Source organism: Elephantulus edwardii, unplaced genomic scaffold, assembly GCF_000299155.1.
Source record: "Elephantulus edwardii isolate Elephantulus edwardi_28Jun2011 unplaced genomic scaffold, EleEdw1.0 scaffold00042, whole genome shotgun sequence".
In the NCBI taxonomy this organism is placed as follows: Eukaryota; Metazoa; Chordata; class Mammalia; order Macroscelidea; family Macroscelididae; genus Elephantulus; species Elephantulus edwardii.
In genome coordinates this window covers 20255431-20276572 of record NW_006399792.1, presented here as the reverse complement: position 1 = coordinate 20276572, position 21142 = coordinate 20255431, and the positions used below count along the sequence as shown (strand labels likewise).

The 21142-nt window shown below is 39.8% G+C and overlaps 1 protein-coding gene across 1 annotated transcript in view; it reads left to right on the top strand.

Moving 5' to 3' along the window:
• Positions 1 to 20084, top strand: part of FAM47E (family with sequence similarity 47, member E) — a 44447-nt gene extending 24363 nt beyond the window's left edge. Inside the window, exons 6-7 of the mRNA XM_006885342.1 lie at positions 6561 to 6716; positions 20022 to 20084. Coding sequence (XP_006885404.1) covers positions 6561 to 6716; positions 20022 to 20084 — 219 coding nt within the window. The remainder of the gene's footprint in view (positions 1 to 6560; positions 6717 to 20021) is intronic.
• The last annotated feature ends 1058 nt before the right edge of the window (positions 20085 to 21142 follow it).

Here is a 21142-nt window from a genome sequence, read left to right as displayed (position 1 = left end):
GAAAACAAACAGATTCATCTTGGAGAGGATTAAACCAAGCTACTCCTTGAAGGCAAGGATTCTGGGGCTTTGTCTGACATATTTTGGACATGTTGCCAGGAGGGGACGGGTCCTTGGAGAGGGACATCATGCTTGGGAGGGTGGAGGGACGGTGCAGGAGGGGAAGACCCTCTATGAGATGGATTGCTTTGGTGACTGGGGTAATCGGGATGGGTGTGTCAGGGGCAGTGCGGTTGGCGCAGGATAGAGCAGGGTTTAGGGCTGTTGTGCATAGGGTCGCTATGACTCACAAAGGACTCGACGGCACATAACAACAACAACAACAACATAATGAAATGAAGTCAGAGTGTACAGGACATAAAGAAATGTAATCTACTGCACCAAATATGGGCAACAGGGGTGAGAGTGAGCAGTGAAAGTTTCACAGAAGATATTGTTTTAAAGATCGCAGGTGACACAACAGTGTAACTTGTTCCAGAACTCATTTCTTCCATACCGTCCTTGTGTGGATCACCTTGTACACCATACCTATCTACTCTCCTCCCTGCCCACCCCCCTCTTCCTTTCTTTCTCTTCTTCCTTTAATTCCGTTATTCTTAGGGCTGGTTTTGCCCTCCAGGGTAAATTTGTCAATGTGTAAATTTGTTTTGTTGTCACAACTAGGGCACGAGCAATGTTACTGGCATCTGGTGAGCTGTTGTTAGGTGCCATTGTCTATGGCTTATAGCAATCCTGTGAATCCTCACCTATCAAACCTTTGCCTATGTTGTGCCATCTCACAATTTCCAACATGTTCTACCCCATTTTACAGTCACAATGTCAATCCATTTTGTTGTTGGGGGATCTTTCTTCTGCCTATCCTCTACTTTTCTCAGCATGGTGTCTTTTTTAAGGACTGGCCCCTCCTGACAGCAGGCTCAAAGTATGTTAGATGAAGCTTCACCACTTTGCTTCTAAAGAGCACCAAGGCTGCATTTCAACCAAGATAGATTTGTTTGTTCTTTTGGCAGCCCACGGGATTTTCAGTACTCTTCTCCAGCACCACAATTCAAAAGCAACAATTCTTCTTTGGTCTTCTTTATTCATTGTATTAACTTTCATAGCCATATGAAGCAATGGATAATACCATGTCTTGGGCCAGGTGCCCCTTATTCTAAACTGACATCCTTGCTCTTTAGCACTTAAAGAGGTCCTTAGCAGCACATTTCCCCAATGCAATACATCTTTGATTTCTTTTTTTAATAGAAAAGATTTTCTTTTATACTGGTTTACTTACAAAGTTTGTATACATTATTATTCGCACTGTATCTTTCCCATCTCATTAACCCACCCCTCCTTCAACCGATCAGATTGTGTGAGCCATCCCTCCACCCCCCCACCCATCCTCACCTCTCTGCTTCCACCTTCTCCCCCTTAGATCTGTATACATGTCTTACTAGTTATCTATTTCTACAATAATAATCTTATACAATATTTATCCTTGTGGGACTGAGTTAGTTCCCTTAGCATATTGCTCTCCAGTCCCTCCCAAGTTAGGTAGTCATTTACAAAATCATTGCTCATGTGTGCTACGTGTATTCCATTGTGTGAATGTACCATAATTTCTCATTCCTTTCAATTGTGGTTGGATAGCAGGTATTTCAATGTTCTTGTGATGATGAATAACTCTACTAGGAACATTGGTGTACAGGTCTCCATTTGTGCCTCAGTTCTCATTTTCTTGGAGTATATTCCAAGCAGCGGAATAGCTGGGTTATACGGAATTTCTATGTTCAGCTTTCTGAGGAAGCGCCAAACTGCCTTCAATAGTGGTTGTACCATTTTACAATCCCACCAACAGTGTATGAGAGTTCCTATCTCACCACATGCTCTACAATATTTAACATCTTTTATTTCTTGATCGATGAGTAAAGAGTAGGAAAGCTGCTAAACATCCTACAGTTGCACATGACAGGTCCTCACAACAAAGAATTGTCCTTCACCATCAAGAATTGTGAAGGACAAAATTTCAATAGTGCCAAGAAAAACAAAACATAACTTGTTTCCATTAAGTTAATTCTTACTCAAGGCAACCCCATGTATTGCAGAGCAGACCTGAGACCAATAGGGTTTCCTTCTCTGTAATATATACAAATCAAACAACCAAGCATTTCTTCCAGTTCCTGCCACTGGGTAGGTTTGAACAAGTGACTTCTCAGTTAGTGGACAGGCACAAACTATTTGTGCCACTCAGGGACATAAGATTAAGAACTCAGATTCAACTCAACAAACATTTATTGAACACTTATTATGGTCCTAGATACCAGATGGATATATACATACATGATAGATAGTGAAGAGATTGAGACCATTAACATGTCAGCTTCCTTGTTCCACAATCAACACTCTTGGTACCAGCAGTCAGGAAATAAAAGATGAGCTGCATTGGAAAAGTCTGCTGTTAGGGACCTCTCCACAGTACTGAGGAGTAATGATGTCAGTCAGAGACTATGTACACCTGATCCAGGCCATGATCTTCGCAATTGCATGATTTACATCAGAGAGCTGGACAATGACTAAGTTTGATAGAAGGAGAATTGATGTTTTTGAGCTGTGGTGCTGGAGAAGAGTATTGAATATATACCATGGGCTGTTAGAAGAACAAACAGGTTTGTCCTGGGAAAGTGAAACCAGGTTGTTCCTTGGAGGCAAGGATTTTGACATTTCATCTGACATACTTTGAGCATGTTGTAAGGAGGGACCAGTCCTTGGAGAGAGGGACATCATGCTTGGAAGGGTGGAGGGACAGCACAAGAATGGAAGACGCTCTTTGAGATGGATTGACTCAGTGACTGAAGTAACGCAGGTAGATGTATCAGAGACGATGAGGTTGGCTCAAGATAGAGCAGGGTTCAGAGTTGTTGTACTTAGGGTCCCTAGGAGTCACAAGCAAATTGTTGGCACTTAACAACAACATCAACATAGTGAGGAACGAAACAAACAAAAGTCTTTACCTCCTGATGGTTGCATTTTATAATATGAGAAGACATAGAAAACTACATAGTGTATCAAATAGTGATAAATGCTACCAAGAAAAATTGAGCTATGAAAGGAAGACATAATTTTATGGGGTTACAGGGTTTTAAATTGTGCAAAGATACCGCTGAAAAGGTGAATGAAAGAAGAGAGTGGATGTCAGGGAAGAGCATGTGACAGAAAATGAAGGCAAAGGCGCCAAGGCCAAAACAGTGTGGATGGTCAGTATGCATGGAGTGGCGGCATCTCAGCACTCACTCCAGGTCTGGGAGGGGGTGGCTGTCCTGGTTACCTGTCTCTGTTTTAGACAAGTGTATCCACACATATTATTACGTAGTTCAAGTTTGGTTAAGAGGAGAAATGGGCAGAGTCTTTTTACTTTCATGTTTCCTTCCCTTACCCAAAAGTTAGACGCCCCCCTTTTTAATGAGACAATGGGTGGATATTGCACCACTATGAACCAGCAAGAGATTGCTTTACATCTTTGTTGTCCTGTAGAAGAATGGGAGGGGATAAAAAGGAGTATTTTCTAGTTTTTCTCTCGTCCATTAAAGCAATTGGTATTCAAATAGTCTAGTAACCTAGTCTGTAAGCAGTGGCTCTTCCAACCAAAAGGCAGATGATTCAAATCCATCAGCTGCCTATGGGAGAAAGATGAGTAGTCTCCTCCTCCTCTTCTTACGCAATTTACTTGGAAACAGGAGTGGCATCCTAAACAACATGCCTCTGGAGACTCTAGGAACTTTGAGAAATGATGATCGTTATCGAAAGGCTTCAGGTCTTTTGTTCATAGGGTCACTATGAATCATGTTCGACTCGATGGCAATCAACAACACATGAAAATTATAGCCTCTGAAAACCAGTTGGAGGGTCCGCTATGAGTTGGTTCTACCCCAACATAAGTGAGTTTTTTTGAGAGCTGTGGAATAGCATTTTAGTCAAAACCATGGATGAGGCTGAACACAGTGTTGTGCTCATAGTGAGTCTACTAATTTCCTATTTGGATTGATTACAGCTGAAGCTGAGGAAAATAAAACCAAATCCGTGGAAACCAAAATACAACTTTGAGTCTATCCCACCTGAATTTCAGAACCATCTCAAAAACAGGTTTGAGGCTTTGAACACTAATGAGCCAAGACCAGATGAGTTGTGGGAGGATGTCAAAGGTATCATCCAGGAAAAGTGCAAACGTTCTTTACAAAGATAGAAGATGAAGAAAAGACCAAAATTGATGTCAGAAGAAACTCTGAAGATTGCACTGGAGCACAGAGAAGCCAAAGCACAAGGAAGAATTCAAGATACTAAAGAGCTGAACAGAAGATTTCAAAAGGCAGCGCGGGATGACAAAGTAAAATATTACAATGAAATGTGTAAGGAGTTGGAGTCAGAAAACCAAAAGGGTCGAACTTGCTCAGCATTTCTTAAGCTCAAGGAACTGAAGAATAAATTCAAACCTCGAGTTGCTATAATCAAGGATGCTTTAGGAAGAATATTAAATGATCCAGGAGGTATCAAAAGAAGATGGAAAGAATATACGGAATCATTGTATCGAAAGGAATTGGCAGACACAGAAGAATTTAATTAAACAACATATGAGCAAGAGCCTATGGTGATGAAGGAAGGAGTTCAGGCTGCTTTGAAGGAAATAGCAAAAAATTAGGCCCCAGGAATAGATGGTATGCCAATTGACATATTTCAGCTGACAGATGCTGCCCTGGACATGCTCACCAAGTTGTGCCAAGAAATCTGGAGAACAACCACTTGGCCAACTGACTGGAAGAGATCTATATTTGTTCCTATTCCAAAGAAGGGTGACCCAACAGAGTGTGGAAACTATAGAACAATATCATTGATTTCACATGCAAGCAAGATTCTGCTGAAGATTATCCCAAAACGCCTGGATCAGCACATCAGCAGAGAATTGCCAGAAGTCCAGGCTGGGTTTAGAAAGGGTCGTGGTACTAGGGATATTATAGCTAATGTTAGATAGATATTGGCTGAAAGCAGGAAGTACCAGAGGAATGTATATCTGTGCTTCATTGATTATGCAAAGGCATTTGACTGTGTGGACCATAACAAACTGTGGCTGACTCTGAGAAGAATGGGAATCCCAGAACACTTGATCATGCTAATGTGAAACTTATACTTGGACCAAGATGCAGTTGTCAGAACAGAGCAAGGAAACACTGCATGGTTCAAAATTGGGAAGGGCATACACCAAGGATGTGTCCTGTCTCCATACCTTTTCAACCTGTATGCAGAACAGATCATCCAGGAGGCTGGGTTCTATGAGGAGAAATGCGACATCAGGATTGGTGGAAGATCTATCAACAATCTGCATTATGCAGATGACACAACCCTGCTTGCTGAAACTGAGGAGGACCTGAAGAACTTGCTGCAGAGAGTCAAGGACTGCAGCCTTCAATATGGATTGAGGCTCAATGTCAAGAAGACAAAGATTCTCACCACTGGATCAATTGGCAGCATCAGGATGGATGGTGAAGAGATTGAGATTGTTCACAGCTTTAGTCTGCTTGACTCCACAATCAACACTCTTGGCACCAGCAGCCAGGAAATTAAAAGACATATTGTGATGGGAAAGTCTGCTGTTAGGGACCTCTCTAAAGTACTTAAGAGCAATGGTGTGTCTCTGGAGACTAAGGTGTGTCTGGTACAGGCCATGATCTTTGCAATCTTTGTTATGCATCAGAGAGCTGAACAATGACCAGGGAGGATAGAAGGAGAATTGATGCTTTTGAGCTTTGGTGTTGGAGAAGAGTGCTGAGGGTACCATGGACTGCTAAGAAAACAAACAGATTCAGCCTGGAGAGGGTTAAACCGGGCTGCTCCTTGGAGGCAAGGATTCTGAGACTTCGTCTGACATACTTTGGTCATGGTGTAAGGAGAGACCGGTCCTTGGAGAAAGACATCATGCTTGGGAGGGTGGAGGGACGGCGCAGGAGGGGAAGGCCCTCTGGGAGATGGATTGATTCAGTGACTGGGGCAATCAGGATGAGTGTGTCGGAGACAGTGAGATTGGCCCAGGACAGAGCAGGGTTTAGAGTACATAGGGTCACTATGAGTCGCAAGCCACTCGATGGCACATAAAAACAACAACAACATTGGTTGATATTAATACCCTTGGGTGAATATGTGATTTTTGTATTAGTTGTAGAGGTTTGCATATATGCATGTTCACCTTTAATCTTACCAATAATGCTGTGGGATAGATAATTATTCTTATTTTAATGATGGAGAATTATACAGCTAGTTTTGTTTGTTTTTTTTCATAGAATCATGGCTACTAAGTGAAATCTGCTTTTGGCCTATGTTTTGTTTAAATCCAAAGGCCTAACTCTTAACTGCTCATTATTTTCTTAAACTTCTCATATTACCTTTGCAAATCAGAACTAATGTTAGTTAAACTTCATAAAAAAACTTTTTCAACCATAGATTGAAAATAATGATATTACTTTCATGAGCTGAATTTTAGGTTTACAGGCATGAAAAGAACTAATGACATTGTGAATTGTTATTTCCTCTAGCAACCTCAGAAACAACCGTGGGTAAAGATGAGATATGGAGCGTGGTATCTGGACACCAAGTTGTGGAAAAGGCAAAGAGCAGATGAACCCCTGGTTGACCCCGAGATCACACGTAAAGTTCAAGAAGAGAAGCTGAGAAAGGAGAAGGAGGAAACGGTATGTTTATGTGCTAAAATGGGTTCATCTGACTGAGATTATCCCAGTGCAACTCCTTGCCCTCATATTGAAGGGATGAGCTGGAGAATTAGGTCAATTACTTGGAACCACAACCACTGAGTAGGGACTATTAGTAGCCAGAGAGCTCTGGAATATGACCAAACCCATTGCCAACTGAGTGGATTTCTCCTGTGCTAGTGTAGATCTGTGCTCCACTGGGTAATTTGAAAAAGGCAGATTGCTTTCTTTTGCACCACACTGGATGGGTTTGAACCATCAATCTTTATAAGTAATAACATAATCATCAAGCATAGGCAGACTGTGCACCACCCCAGGACTCTCTGGAGTGGTACAGAGGCTCCCCAGAGTCTTGAAATTAAACTTTGTATTCAGCAATGGAAAAAACCAAATCATGAAGTTGTTGTTATGTGCCTTCAAGTTGGCTGTGACTCATAGTGACCTTTGAACTACAGATCACATCCTTGTCCTCTCCTGAGTCATCACCATCTCTGCTATGCTCTAGCCAATTGTTACAATCACCCATGTCAATCCATCTTGTTAGGGGTCTTTCTTTCTTTCTCTGACCCTCCACCTTTCCCAGCAAGATGTTTTTTTCCAAGGACTGGCCCCACCTGACAACATCCCCGAAGAATGTGAGATTAAGTTTCATTATCCTTGCCTCCAAGGATCAACCTGGTTTCAGTTTCTCTAAGACAGATGATTCATGGGATGACATCAAGAACATCTTCTCTGAAGAAAGCAAAAGCTCATTACAAACACAGGGAAGAAAGAAAAGATCAAAATGAATGCCGAACGAGACAGAAACATGCCAAAACAAGAGGAAAACTCGTGCAGTGAGAGAGATCAGCAGAAGACTTCAGTGGGCAACTTGAGAAACAAAGCAAAGTATTCTAATGAAATGTGCAAAAAGTGGGAGCTAGAAAACCAGAAAGGGAAGAACAAGCTTGACATTTCTCAAGCTAAAAGGACTTAAGAACAAATTTAAACCTCGAGTGGCAAAACTGAAGAGTTCTATGGGCAACGGTATTTTTGTTTTGGTTTTTATCTTTAATTACTGGAGTACTTACAAACTTCGTATATATTCTTTTCCACTTCAGATCTTTCCCCTTTCCTTTACCCTCCCGCTCCACCCATCAAGTTGTGTGGCCCTGTGATTAATCCTCCCCCCATGCCCATCCTCTCCCTTCTGCTTTCCCCTCCCCACCTTGGATCCCCGTACTCATTCTACAATAATAGTCTTATACAGTATTTGTATTTATGAGACTGAGTTAGTTCACTTAGCATAATGCTCTCCAGTTCCTCCTAAGTTAGGAAGCAGTTTACAAAATCATTTCTCCTGTGTGCTGCATAGTATTACATTGTGTGGATATACCATAATTTCTCAAGCCTTTCCATTGTGGTTGGGCTGTTTCCATGTTCTTGTGATGATGAGTTACACTGCTATGAACATTGGTGTACAAGTCTCCATTTGTGCCTCAGTTCTCATTTTCTCCGGGTATATTCTAAGCAGTGGAATAGCTGGGTCATATGGAATTTTTAGGTTCAAGCTTTTTGAGAAAATACCAAACTGCTTTCCATAGTGGCTTTACCATTTTACAATTCCACCAACAATGTATTAGTTCCTATCTCGCCCGTCCTCTTCAACATTTATTACTTGTTGTCCTGTTAAACTTTGTCACTGCTGCAGGGGTTAGATGGTATCTCATTGTGGTTTTGCTTTGCATCTCTCCTGTTTCTAGTAACTGAGCATTTCTTCATGTGTCTGTTGACCCTCCTCTGCAAAAAGTCTTTCCATGTCTCTTGCTCATTTTGTAATTGGATTGTCAGTCCTTTTCTTCTGGAGGCCCAAGAGAATTCTTCAAACTTTCTTTATGAGATGCTTGTCTGAGATGGTATTGCCAAATGTTTGTTCCTAGTCAGTAGGTTTTCTTTTCACCCTGGTGGGAAAAATTTTTGATGAGCACAGAAATGTAATATTTAGAAGGTTCATTCATCAATTTTATCCTCTCCAGATTGTGCCTTTCTGGCTGTGTTTGGCAGTCTCTTTATACCATATAGTCTCAGTTTGTCTCTTATGTACTTTATGATTTGGGGCTTTATTCTCAGGTCTCTGAACCACCTTGAGTTGATTTTTGTGTGTGGTGTGAGACGTGGATCCTGTTTCAGCTTTCTGAAGGTAGCAGTCTAGTTTTGCTAACATCATTTATTGACGAGTTTGTCCTTTCCCCATTTGATAGGTTTTATATCCTTGTTGAATATCAGTTAACTGTAGATAGATCTATTTCTGGGTTCTCAATTCTGTTATATGGGCAAAATTTTGAATGATAAAGGAAGCGTCAGAAGATGATGGAAGGAATACATAGAATCACTATACCAAAACGAATTGGTTGATACTGTACCATTTCAGGAAATAGCACAGGATCAAGCACCAGTGGTAAAGAAGGAAAAAGTTTAATCAGCATTAAAAGCATTGGGAAAAAATTAATCCCCCAAGAATTAATGGAATACCAGTTGAAGTGTTTCACCAACAGATGCAGCCATAGATGTCCTCACCAGCCTATGCCAAGAAATTTGGAAGACATATTTGGCCAATATTTGGAGAGATCCTTATTTTGTCCCCATTAAAAAAAAAAGTGATTCAACAGAGTGTTAAAATTATTAAATAATATCATTATTATAACATGCAAGTAAAGTCTTGCTGAAGATTATTAAAAATTACTGGGACAGTATATCAACAGGGGTTTTACAGAAATTCAAGTTGGATTTAGATGAGGCTGTGGAATGAAGGATATTATTGCTGAAAATAGATGGATCTTGGCTGAAAGCAAAGAATACTAGAATTTTTTTTTTACTTGCTTGTTATTGAATATGCAAAAACATTTGACTGTGGTATTGTTTTTGTGTGTCATCAAGTCTGAACCCACTCATAGCTGACCCTTCAGTGGTTTTTCAGAGACAGTAAATCACTTTGGCGGAAATCGCCTATCCTTCTCCCACAGAGCAGCTGGTGGATTTGAACCACTTGCCTTTGGAGTTGCAACACAACTTCTTACTAGTAGGCTACCATAGCTCCTCTGTTCGAACGTGTAGATCATTATATGGGGAATATGTAATAAACAAGATTTCCAATTGTCTGTTTATATGGCAGACACAGGGAGTTCTGTTGGTTTACTCGTAAGTAGTCGTACTACCAACCAAAACACATACAGTTTGAATCCACTAGTTGCTCTGTGGGGGAAAACAATGGGCTTTCCTCTTCTATGTGATTTACTGCCTCTGAAAATCCGCTGGAGGTTCTGACCCAACAATGCATAGAACAACAACAATGGTAGACACAGTGTCTCTAAAGATGGGACAGCTACATGTACTGTTGTTAGAACACCTGGCCTGGCATAAATGGCAGTGTGACCCAGCAGGACAACGTTAATATCAAGAATGGAGTTCTCTTTGGATAACTAAATGTGAAGTTGTTTTCTAAAAGCAGGGAATGAATGTCAGACAATTCAGAACAGTAACTAGGAAGCTTCTTTTGTGAAATTCAGTTCTCAGAATTGCAGAATCTGCCTGAGAGTAAACAGACAAAGGTTAAGCACTGATATTGCAAAGCAAAGAATGAATGTGCTTTCATTTTACCGCACCTAAACTCTGTGCTTCCTTATGTCTTCTGTGCAGCTATCTAATGGAAAGACAATACTCATCAGAGTCCGAGAAATTTGGAAATAATGATGCAATCCTAACAAAGGACTCTGATAAAGATATTTATTGAGTATGCACATTGACGAGAGAACAAATATAAAAACACTGTTAATAATCAAATGCCTAGACAACATTGAGTTACCGTTTATTCTGTAATCACTCTTCAGTTGCACCTATTAGAATGTAAACTTAAGACAGGAAGGGTAGTGGTTTATACCTTTCCAGTCATGGCTAGGAAATTTTTCATGTGTAGGTGTTATAAAAATTACGGGCATATCACATTTATATAAGCATCAGATTGCAATAAAAACAGGTACCAGAGTTTCTTGATGAATGTTTTTTGGAGCTGCCTAAATTTCTGTGGATTTAATGCGTGTCATAAAACTATTCAAGTCATACTTTTAACAAAAGTAGCAAAGTATTCCCAAGAAATTAATTACTAAAACAGAAAAAATTTACAAACTATTTTTCAATTGAAAGAGTTACGTTGATATAAATTTTATTCAGTATGATATCAGTATCTGAATTAAAACCCTTCTTTTACAGTTCAATTTAATTTAATATTTTTATGATTTATTATATTTTCTTTTTCTGGGAAATGTTGTTGTTGTGTGCCGTTAAGTCACCTGCGACTCATCGCAACCCTGTGAACAAGAGCTCTGGACCCTGCTTTATCCTATGCCAACCTTATTATCACTGACACACTTGCTCTCCCCTGGACAGTGAGTCAATCCATTTCATCGGGAGTCTTCCTCTCCTGCACTATCCCTCCACCCTCCCAAGCATGATGCCCCTCTCCAAGGACTGGTTCCTCCTTGCAGCATGACCAAAGTATGTCAGACGGAGCTTGAGAATCCTTGCCTCCAAGGAGCAGACTGGTTTCACTCTCTCTAAGGTGAACCTGTTCTGCTAGCAGTCCATGGTATATTCAATACTCTTCTCCAGCACCATAGCTCAGAAGCATCAATTCTCCTTCTGTCCTCCCTAGTCATTGTCCAACTCTCTGATGCATAACAAGCGATTGCAAAGACCATGGCCTATATCAGGTACATCTTAGTCTTCAGAATGACATCATTGCTCTTCAGTATTCTAGAGATGTATCTGATGGTAGACTTTTACAATGCACTTTGTTTTTTGATTTCTTGGTTGCTGGTTCCAAGAGTGTTGATTGTGGCACCAAGTAAACTAAAGCTGTTAACAAACTCAATCTCTACCATCTATCACGATACTGTCAATGGTCCGATGGTGAGAATCTTTGTTTTCTTGATATTGAGCTTCAGTCTATGTTTAAGGCCTTGACCTTCTGTAGCAAGTGCTTCATGTTTAAGGTCCTTGACCTTCTGTAGCAAGTGCTTCAGGTCCTCCTCAGTTTCAGCAAGCAGAGTTTGTATCATCTGCATAAGACAGGTTGTTATTGAGTCTTCCTCCAATCCTGATGTCACATTTGTCCTCATAGAGCCCAGCCTCCCAGACGATCTTTTCCACATATAGCTTAAAAAGGTATGGAGATAGGACACATCCCTGGTGTGCACCCTTCCTGATTTTGTTTTGATGACTGCCTCCTGGTCCAACTGTAGGCTTTGCTTAAGCACAATCAAGTGTTCTGGGATTCCCATTCTCCTCAGAGACAGCCACAGCTTGTTATGATCCAGACAGTCAAATGCCTTTGTGTAGTTTTGTAAAATACATGTAGCAAAATATACCCATTCAACAACTTGACATATACTATTCAGTGACACACATCCTTCTTTGTACCTGTTCACTCTCCTTCCCCCTTCATGAATTGTTTTTCTTTCTCAGAGATATTTGAAAGTATCTGGTCATAAGATAGCGATTAACATATGTTGTCGTTGTTGTGTACAGTAGAGTCAGAACCAACCCACAGCAGACCCTTCAGTGGGTTTTCAGGTAGTTTATGGCACAGAATAAGATTGTCCTTCTTTCTCCCTTGGAGTAGCTGGTGGATTTGAACTGCTTGCCTTTGGGTTTGCAGCGTAGCTTCTTACCATTACGTCACCACAGCTCCCTATTAGCATGTAATGAACCCATTAACTAAAACTTTGTTGTTTGTTGTGTATCTTCAAGTTGGAACCAACCCATAGCTGACCCTCCAGTGGGATTACCTGTCCTTCTCCGGTGGAGCTGTTTGTGGCCTCAAACCACGTGTGTTTGGGATTGCAGTGCAGTGTCTTGCCACTAGGCCACCAGAGCTCCCTACCACCTCACAACATTTCTATTCACTCTTTTGAGTTGTTGTTGTCAACTTGATCGCATATTTGTAGATCTTCAAAGACCAGTGAAAAGAGAAATCGTGGCGAGCTCTGGTGGCCTAGTGGCAAGAAGCTGCAACTGCAATCTCAGAGATGCACAGTTCGAATCCACCAGATGCTCTGCTGGAGAAGGAGGAACAATCTCCTCCTGTACCAGTCAGATCTGATTTGACGGTACACACACAAAAAATAATGAAATAAATTTAAAAAAAAAAAAAGAGAAATCGTGCCAGGAAAAGTAGAGGGTCTGTAAAAGATAGGAAACCCCTGTGAGATGGATTGATAAAGTGACCCCAGCAAGGGCTTGAATATGCCCTTGGATATGAGACTGTGGGAATGGTACCGGTTAGGGCAGGGTTTCTGGGGTTTTTTTCTGTAGCGTTGCTGTGAGTCATAGTTAACTTGAAGGCAGCTAAACACATGGTCTTTTTACTCATAGTTTTTGAAGAACAACTCTGCTGTTGTCCCAGTTTCCCCACATCCTTGCCAGTGTTTCTTAATATCTTTTAAAAAATAATAGTCATGCTAATGGAAGTGAAAGAATAGCTCTTCATGATTTAGTTTTGCATCTCTTTGATGGCTAATGACAATAAGCATCATGTGTTCGATGGCTATTTGAATGTTTTCTTTGGTAAAATGTCTATTCAAGTCCTTTGCCCATTTTATGACTGTATGTTGTTTCTTTTAATGAAAAAAAGTTTTACATTTTTATGAGTGCTCTTTGTCTTTCTACTTCTGTGTTTTTCAAATCATCTTGGATAATACTCATTGTGGTTGAATCAGAACCATTTCATAGCTGACTTTTCAGCAGGTTTTCAGAGACTCTAAAGGACAAGGGAGGAGATTGCCCATCTTTTTCCTGTGGAGCTGCTGATAAATTCACCTTTGGGTTAAAAGCACAACCCCCTGCCCACTCGGCCACCAGAGTTCTCTCTGTATTGGAAAAGACACTGTCAAATCTAGGCTCAAGCATGACTCTTACATTTTCTTTTAAGAATTTTATTGTTTTAGTTTGCATGTTTAGGCCCTTTCTCCATTTTGAATTTTTTTTTAATGTGTGGTGTTAGGCATATATCCTATTTTAGTTTTGTGTATGTGAAAATATAGTATCCTCGATGTGATGGATTGATTCAGTGACTGGGGTAATGGGGATTGGTGTGTCCGAGATGGTGAGATTGGCACAGGATATGACAGAGTTTAGGGCTATTGTACATAGGGTTGCGATGAGTTGCAAATGACTCGATGGCACATAACAACTACAACAACAACATTATTTATGTTCTTTCTCTTTATATTGTTTTGCCTACAAAATTTTTTTAAAAAATTAATAAACATTGTATTGCTCATATAGATTGCATTTCACACATTCCTTCATGTTCCTTCATTCGCATTGTGTTTCATACAATCACTCATGTACACTATGTTTTAGAAAATTAATCACTATTGATCTATGGATACTATTATCCTTCTTTTCAGGTCCCCACTGGAAATAGATTTATTATTATTATTTTTTATATATTATTATTTACTATAATATATTTATTGAAGAGTCTTTTCTTTATCTATCGAGTAGAGTTAGCATATTTGTAAAATAGAATCATTTGATCATAGGTGTATACAGTTATTCTTGGATTTTCAATTCTATCCCTTTGGGTTTATGTGTTTACTATTATACCACTCCTTGGATATTTTGATTACTGTAGTGGCATAATGCATTTAAAAATCAGCCGCTGTGAATCCTCCTACTTTGTTTTTCTCTTGCAGCATTCCTATAGCAATTTGTAGCCTCTTGTCATTCCATATAAAGTTGAAAATTGGCTTTTCCTGAATGAATTTCTGAATGAATGCTCTTGGAATTTTGACCAAGATTGTGTTGAATTTATAGATTACATTGAATATCTTAACATCTTAACAATATCAAATATTCCAATCCATGAACATGGTACATCTTTTAATTTATTTAAGTCTTATTTAATCACTGTTAACAGTGTCTTACAAAGTTTTTTTTGTGTAAGTCCTTTACATTTCTGATTAGATTTATAGCTAAGTATTCCATTCTTTCAGATGCTATTGCTAGTAGAATTGTTTCCCTATATTTCTCTTTCTGATCTTTTATTGCTGGTGTATAGAGCCCAGCTAAGTTTTTGTTTTGAACCATGCAGTGTTTCCTTGCTCTCTTTTGACGACTGCCTCCTGGTCCACGTTGACTGTGTACCCTACAACTTTTTTAATCCTTTACTAGAGCTGGTCTGAAGCCTTAATGGGATTTTCTATGTATGAGATCATTGTTGTTGTTGTTATGTGCTATCAAGTTGCCTGTGACCCGTAGTGACTCTATGTACAACTCTGAAACCTGTCCTATCCTGAACCAGTCTCATTGACTCTGACACACCTACTGCAATGACCCCATTTACTGTGTCAATCCATCTCATCTGGGGTCTTCCTCTCCTGTGCTGTCCCTCCACTCTTCTGAGCATGGTATCCTTCTCCAAGAATCAGTCCCTCCTGGCCACGTGCCCGAAGTATGTGAGACAGAGCTTTAAAATCCTAGCCTCCAAGGAGAAAGTTGGTTTCATTCTCTCTAAGACAGATCTGTTTGTTATCTTGGTGGTTCATGGTATGTTCAATATTCTTCTCCAGCACCACAACTCAAAAGACATTGGCTCTTCTTCTGTTATCCTTGGCTATTGTGCAGTTCTCTGATAAATAGCAAGTAGTTGCAAAGACCATGGCCTAGATCGGGCACACCTTAATCTCTAGACTGACATGGTTGCTTCTCAGCACTCTGGAGAGGTCTCTAGACCCCAGATTTTCCCAGTGCAAATTGTCTTTTGATTTCCTGAGTGCCACTGCCTAGAGTGTTGATTATGGAGCCAAGCAAGATGAACTTGTTACCAACCTCAATATAAAAGCGTGCCATCCACAAATAAAGATGATTTTACTTCTTCTTTTCCAAACTGGATACCATTTAGGTTGTTCTCCTCCTCTGATTTTTTTCTTATGTTCTAGCTATGACTTCTAATAAATACTGAAAACAAGTGGTGAGAATCTTGTCTTGTTCTTGAACCTTGTCAAGATCTTAGTCTTGTTCCAATTTCAAGGAGAAAAGCTCTCTGTCTTTCTCTGTGAAGTATAGCACTGGCTGCTGACTTTTCACATACACATCAAATTCTATAGAAGAATTTCCTTTCTTTTTCAATCTCTTGTAAGATTTTTTTTCACCAAGAAAAGGTGTTGGATTTTATAAAAGGATTTTTTTTTGTACTGTCAAAGTGTTCATTATTTTCCTTGCATTTCTGGAATAAGTTTCATTTTGTCATGGTATATGACTATTTTAATATGCTGTTGTTTACTTTGGAAGCAGGAGAGGCATCTACTTCTTAAATTACATGCCTCTGGAAATTCTATAAACTTTGATAGCTGACAATAGTTCTAGAAAGGCTTCAGGCCTTTTGTTCATAGGGTTACTATGTTGTGCTTGACTTGACGGCAATCAACACAGCAAGCAACACATTGTTTACTAGTATTTTGTTGAGAATTTTGCATCTATACTTATAAAAGTTATTGACCTATAATTTTTCTTGTTTTGGCTCTGGGTCTGGTATCAGGGTATTTCACATCATAGAATGAATTAGGGAGTGATTTTTTGTTTCTCTGTCTTTTGCAAGAATATAAATAGCATATGTTTGGTAGAATTCCCTGGTGAAACCATCTGGACAACACTATTTTGCTTTAAGATGTTTAAATGTTATATTGTAAATGTATTTTTAAAGATATATTGTGAAACATTTAAAAAATTTACAAAAAAATACTTTAAGAACTAAATCCATTTATTTCCAAAATTATTACACTCAGCTAATGAAAAAGAAGTGTAGTATTCAACTTTTGGGAGAATCATTGCTATAATTATTACAGTAGAAGATCATTCATCAGAAGGTTCAGACGCAAAAAAGCTTCTTGTAAATTGGGGTGCCTATTGCACTTACATTTTACCTGGATCTACAATCAACACCCATGGAAACAGCAGCAAAAGACATGTTTCATCAAGGAAATCCACTGTCAAGGACCTCTCCCCTGTGCTAAAGAACAAGGATGCCAGTTTAAAGACTAAAGTGTACCTGATCCAACCCATAGTCTTTTCAGTTGCTTCCTATGCATCTGAAAATTGAACAATGATTGAAGATAACAGAAAAATAATCAGTATCTTTGAACTGTGGTGTTGGTGTGCTGTTTTCACTTTCCAAAGCAAATCAACCAAGAATAGTCAAAACTCATAGATTCCCACTAATAAGATAATAATGACAGCAGAGCAATTGTCATAAAGAGTACTGAATACAGTACAAATGAAGAGCACTGAACATCTCATGGTCTGCTGAAAGGACAAACAAATCTGCTGTTTAAAAAGTACAACCATATTTTTTTTTATTTTAATGAAAGTTTATAAAGAACTTGGATTTCCATTCATTCATTGTTGCACATTTTCCTCCCTGTCGTGCTCCCCTCAGTTAACTTTTTTTTCCAAGTTCACTTTTTAAAAAAAAGTTATTTTGTTGTTTAACAGTGCTCCCCATTCCCAGACCACTTTACTATGTACCTCTTATTCTGGACTCTTGTCATGCCAAATAACATAATCATATATTCCTTTTATACAGTTTTTCTCTCTTTGTCTGTTTCAATTCTGTTCACATTATTTATCCTCTCTTTTCTTTGTTTCCCCACAACTCCCATGTCAGTTCTGTTTTATAACAGTGGCATTATGCAGTATTTGTCCCTTTGTGACTGAGATATTTCACTCATTATGATGTCTTCCATGGTCACCCATTTTGTATAATATTTCATGAGTTCTTTGTTTTTCAGTGCTGCATAATATTCCATTGTGTGAACATACCAGAGCTTATCTATCCATTCGTTTTTTGATGGGCATTTGGGTTGTATGCCTGTGACAACAACAACAAAAAGAAAGTAATCTAAACTCCTCCCCAGAAATTAATGAATTAATTATCCCATTATCTCTGTTGTTAAAAGCCATTGAGTCTTGTGACAGGGTAGAACTTGTCCCAAAGGATGGTTTTTTTAAAATTTTAACTTGTTAAAAAATTTGAGTGAAAGTTTGCAAATCATTGCATTCAATTGTTCATGACCATTTTGTTTTAGAACATTAATTGTAATTGAGTCAATTAATTTACTACAATGTTTAAATAAACTCTTATTGTATTGCCTTTCTCTTCATCCACAAAAAAAATAAAAGAAAGTACAACTATGCTGCAAACTTCATCTCACATGTTGTTGTTGTTGTTATGTGCCATCGAGTCCCTTGTGACTCATAGCGACCCTATGTACAACAGCCCTATACTCTGCTCTGTCCTGTGCCAATCACACTGTTTCTGACACTCACATCTTGATTACCCCAGTCACTGAATCAATCCACCTCATAGAGGGTCTTCCCCTCCTGCTCTGTCCCTTCACCCTCCCAAGCATGATGTCCTTCTCCAAGGACCAGTCTCTCCTCACAACATGTCCAAAGTATGTTAGATGGAGCCTCAGAATCTTTGCCTCCAAGGAGCCACCGGGTTTAGCCCTTTCCAGGATGAATCTGTTTGTTGGTCAAATTGTTGGTGGGAGGGTCATCCTTGGAAAAATACGTCATGCTGGGAAAGGTGGAGGGTCAGAGAAAAAGAGGAAGACCCTCAACCAGATGAATTGGAGCAGGGACTGTAACAACAGACTTGAGTATATCCGAGATCATGAGGATGTTGCAGGATAGGACAAGGTTCAGATCTGTTGTTGATAGGATTTCTATGAGTTGGAGATGACTCAATGGCACGTAACGACATTGCATTGAAGTTAGTGCCAGTCAGTCATGGCACTCCAGTTCACGAGGCAGGTGTGCTGGTAAGGGACGGGTTGGTAAGAGTGGCATTGCTCTGCTGTCATTATTATCTAAGTGGAAATTTAGAAGGTTTGACTATTCTTGGTTGATTTGGAAAGTGAAAAGTCTTAAAACACTGTAGTTGTGTAATAAATGCATAGCATGTATTTTAAAATTCAAATCCAAATAAACAGAAAGTAGACTCCTAAGGAATGATTTTTCAGATCTTGGAAATGGGGCAAGCCCTTTTTTAATGATCATGCAGAGAAAATCTATAAATTGTGGATCTATCTATTCTCAAGAAGGTTTGATCCCAGATTTCTTAAGTCTAGAATTGTCTAATTTAATAGCTTAAATTTATTATTTATCCTCAATAAGAGGCTATAGAAAAAGGTAGGAAAAGCTGGATATCTATTGAAAACTTGCCTGTTTATCAACTTGTGAACTTTATTTCTAAATACATTCCCAAAGAAGAAGGAAGTGGTTTTGAAATGAGGTACTTGATAAAGAGACAAATTAAGGCAGGTATGATACCAGGAACCCTTCAGGTACAGTGGTTAAAGTGCTCAGCTGATAACCAAAAAGGTCAGTGACTGGAAGCCAGCAGCTCCTGGGTGGGCCAATCAGCTTCTGTAAAGAGCCCAGCCTTGGAAACCCCATGGGCAGTTCTGTTCTGTCTTATCTGGTCCCTGGGAGTTGAAATCAACTCATGGTAATGGGCTTGGGTTTGACTTATGAAACTAAACTTCTGACCACTGACCTGGTTTTTACCTCTTTTTGAAGGAGCTATTTCAGAATTGTCATAGCATGGCTGCCTTTAAGGATTTCATTATAAGGAACGGCTACAGGATGCCAAGCGTGAGTAAAGGGTCCTTTGGGGGCGACCTGCTGGAGGGGCTCTGTAGCTCACTGTTGTTCCCAGGAAGGAGTTTGCACTCTGACCTCTCAGAATGTTTTCTGGCAAACATACACAACAAGGTCCCGGGGCAAAAAAAGTGTGCGTTCTTCCAAACGAGGGCCCCCCTGGGCTGTGGGATTTACTTTTTTATTCTGCCTGTTTATGTCTGCTGTTGTTGGGAAGTGTTACCTCCCTGTGTTCAACCCACCTTACTTGAGTATGACTTTAAAGGGGTCTCAGGCCTCTAAACACCACTGGAGGGTCAGCTGTGGGCTCTTTCTGACTCGGTGGCACACTATAACAACAACAACAATGTTCAGGACATGCAAATTCTATAACAGAAAGTATATATTTTCAAGGTTTTGAGTCCTTTGCCTCTGTGTCTAAGGACAAAGTTGTGGTTTGGCTCAGGGAGAGAAGGAGGTGGATTTATAATTGTGACAGACTATGATTAAACTTGATAATGATGAGAGATTGGAGTAAAAACTTGCTTTCTATGGGACCAGTCAGTCTCTTCTCTCTCCTTTTCCTTGACATTTTCCCTCTTTTAGGATGAGGTGGGGTTTTGTGAGAGGATCGTTGAACAGGAAGGCTGCAGTCTGGACCAAGAATAGTCCTGTTACCACAGCAGTAAATCAGATAGGCATCCATGGCCAGTCTGACAGCTAACAATATATTTGCCCTGTGACCTCTATGTGCTGCTGGTCAGAAATTTCTGCAACTGGCAGATTGGATTTTTTTTCTTCCAAGACTTGTAGAAACTAACCGTAGCTTTTATTTAACTGGCAAACAAGAACTGTTGACCAATACATATAGACTACTCGCCAAGTTGAACCATACAATAGGCAAGCGAGTCCAGTGGTTGGGGTGCAGGCAGAGTTAGAGAGAGGACTGCATTCAAGAGGGAGGAAAGGCTTGTCAGATTTTAAAAAGTATGCTCTTGTGGTCTACTGGCAAGAAGTTGCACTGCAATCTCGAAGGCACGCGGTTTGAGTCCACCAGCTATCTTGTTGGAAAAAATGGGCAGTCTCCTCCTGTGCGATCAACTCTTCTTGAAAGCCCACCAGAGGGTCAGCTATGGGTGGTTCTGACCTGATGGTACACAACAACAACAACAACACAACAAGGCTTATAACAATAACAAATGTGTGGAACTTGTGGCTTATTGGTAAAGAGTTGTGCAGCTCATCCAAAGACAGGAAGTTCGAACCCACCAGTGCCTCCATGTGAGAAAGGTGGACAATTTCTTCTCATGAAAATCATAGCCATGGAAAATCCAATGGCGGATCAGCCTTTGGGTTAGCAATGCAACCCTCTACAGACGATGCCACCAGATTTATACATAAATACAAACATGTACGTGTGTGTGTGTGTGTGCACGCACACACACAAGCTTCTCATTAATGTTTTCAGTGGCAAAATAAACCTTTTTTTAAAAAAAGTTTCCCCCTGCTTGGTTTTATCCATTTTGTCGAAGCCCATGTAGTTCGATTCATGGCAAAAGGCAAGCATGACTGACACACTGGCTCCATTTTTCTCATCGGCATTAACAAAAGAGGGATGATAAATAACCTGGCTGAAACTGGGCCTCTGAGATCACCGGTAACACAAGACTCTGAATATTCTGTCCCTTTATTTCTTAAACCCTGTATCTTTTTTTTTTATTATTATT